The 2,204-nt window shown below is 37.9% G+C and overlaps 1 protein-coding gene across 1 annotated transcript in view; it reads left to right on the top strand.

The window, feature by feature from the left end:
- PIBF1 (progesterone immunomodulatory binding factor 1) overlaps positions 1-2,204 on the top strand; it is a 209,059-nt gene that overhangs the window by 34,107 nt on the left and 172,748 nt on the right. Inside the window, exon 6 of the mRNA XM_006096365.3 lies at positions 812-945. Within this exon, the coding sequence (XP_006096427.1) occupies positions 812-945 (134 nt within the window). The remainder of the gene's footprint in view (positions 1-811; positions 946-2,204) is intronic.

Consider the following 2,204-nt stretch of genomic DNA (forward strand, 5'->3'; position numbering starts at 1 on the left):
GGCTAGTTTCTACCCCTAAGATGTTACATTCTGGTGAAGTATATCGAATTCTAATTTGATGTTACAGTGAGATAGGTGTTTGTAGGAGGCAAAATATTCAGGTTCTATGCAGCTATTCAGGCATTGAGACCATGTTTGAGCGAGCTTGGTGCATTGAGAGAACTTTCAGATCTTTCATTACAGTTGAAAAGATGAAAGTGGGAACATGAGAAATGAGGCTCATAGTAAGCAGGGACAGATTTATGGTTTTAAGGTTTTTACTTCCACCTTTCTCCCATAGCTCTACAGTTCATTTCTGCTGGTCTGGTGAGTGGAGGGAAGATTAGGGGAGAAATATATTCCAAAATTTCTTTTTTGCTAAATACTGCCACTGAAACTGCATGCTAATCTCTTCAGTAACAATATTTCATTGTAGATATTTTATACTCATGTGGCTCTTCATCTCTAAATTGTGAACTTAAAAACAGGGGCTCTGTTTTATTCATTTCCATATCTAAAGCATCTAATAGTATCTTGGTAAATTTTGAAAAATGTCATTTAACATGTATAGTCATTGTATGTATTATTCTAATAACCAAGACATAGGTGTGCTATTTAAAAAAAAAATAGAGCTGAAGTTTTAAACAGATGGACTTACAAACTACTCTGTGAGTTTAAGATTACCTGTCTTTGAGTAGAGAAAAATTACTAAATAGGAAAATTAAGGATTTTTTAAATTACAAGGACATTCACAGCTTAACAGAAGAATTCAGTACAGAATTTGGTCAACTGTGTTTAGTTTGAAATGTTTTACTATTGTTTTGGTTTATAGACTTATGAGGAAGATCGAAGAAACTACTCTGAGCTTCAAAATAGATGTCAACGTTTGGCTTTAGAATTAGCAGACACGAAACAGTTAATTCAGCAAGGTGACTACCGTCAAGAGAACTATGACAAAGTTAAGAGGTAAGGAGTTAAGAAGGGTACAGTAGCTTTTCTCATTTTTAGCATGCACCTGAATTCAGTCACCTGAATTTTTTTTTTTTAATTTAACAAGAGTTTATTTGAGCCAAACTGTCAACATGGGGAGCAAGATCTCGAGTCACCTGAATTTTTACCATTGACATTGTTAATTCTGCTTTGTATAGTCATGTGCTGCTTAACAGAGGATACGTTCTGGAGAATTGCATCATTAGGCAATTTAGTCATTGTGTGATGATCTTACAGTGTACTTACACCAGATGGTATAGCCTACTACAGTAATTATGTGTGCTCTACTTTCATACAGCTGACAGTGCAATAGGTTTTTTACATCAGCATCACCACAAACATGTGATGCGTTGCTCTACTAGTATGATGTATGGCTTTGATGTCATTAGGCAATAGAAATTTCTCAGCTCCATTATAATCTTATGGGACCACTATCATATATGCAGTCCCTCTTTGGCCAAAAGTCATTATGTGGCATATGACTATACCTTATTCTTTTTCTGTCTCCATAGTTTTGACTTTTTCAGAATGTAATATAGTTAAAATTATGCAGTACAGAGCCTTTTCAGATTGGCTTCTTATAGTAATACTAGTAGCCTGGTGCACAAAAATTTGTGCACTCGGCGGGGGGTGGGGGGTCCCTCAGTTATTAAACATTTATCGGCACAACACTGACCACATTGGTGGTGGTGGTGGTCTTGTCAGAATGTGTTATATTATGCAGATGAAAATCTATTTAAACAGATTTGATGTAGATATTTTCAAAGATGGAAGAATTGTCCCTGTCGACTATTTTAGTTGATTCATATCTTCACTAATTGTCATCATTGCAAAGTTTTCAGTCCCCATATGGATTGCTGGATATAATAGGTCATGCGCTGTCCCTGTCCTTTGTAGCCTTTGTTACCTTAAGGACTCTAGTTTTCCATTTATATGTTTAAGTACCACCTTACTGGCTTAAAAAAAAATGTAAGCTTTTAACACTGCTCTCTCTGTTCCGTATCCTTCCGATGAAAAGTGGAGTTGGTTTGCAGCACAGGAGAGAAATTCAGAAGGGGAATATTGAAGTAATGACTACAGTAGGAGAAGAGGGAACCTATTTCCCTGGCCATAGGTGCTGGTGCCCTTGGCGTGGGGGCCCTGGACCACAGGGCTGGCAGCTTCTCCAGGTGGCTGCAGCCTGGGACCTCGGCGGGTGGCTTGTCCGTCTCCTGGGATGCAGGCAAGCCACAGCT

The sequence above is a fragment of the Myotis lucifugus genome, unplaced genomic scaffold, assembly GCF_000147115.1.
Source record: "Myotis lucifugus unplaced genomic scaffold, Myoluc2.0 scaffold_177, whole genome shotgun sequence".
NCBI classification, from domain to species: Eukaryota; Metazoa; Chordata; class Mammalia; order Chiroptera; family Vespertilionidae; genus Myotis; species Myotis lucifugus.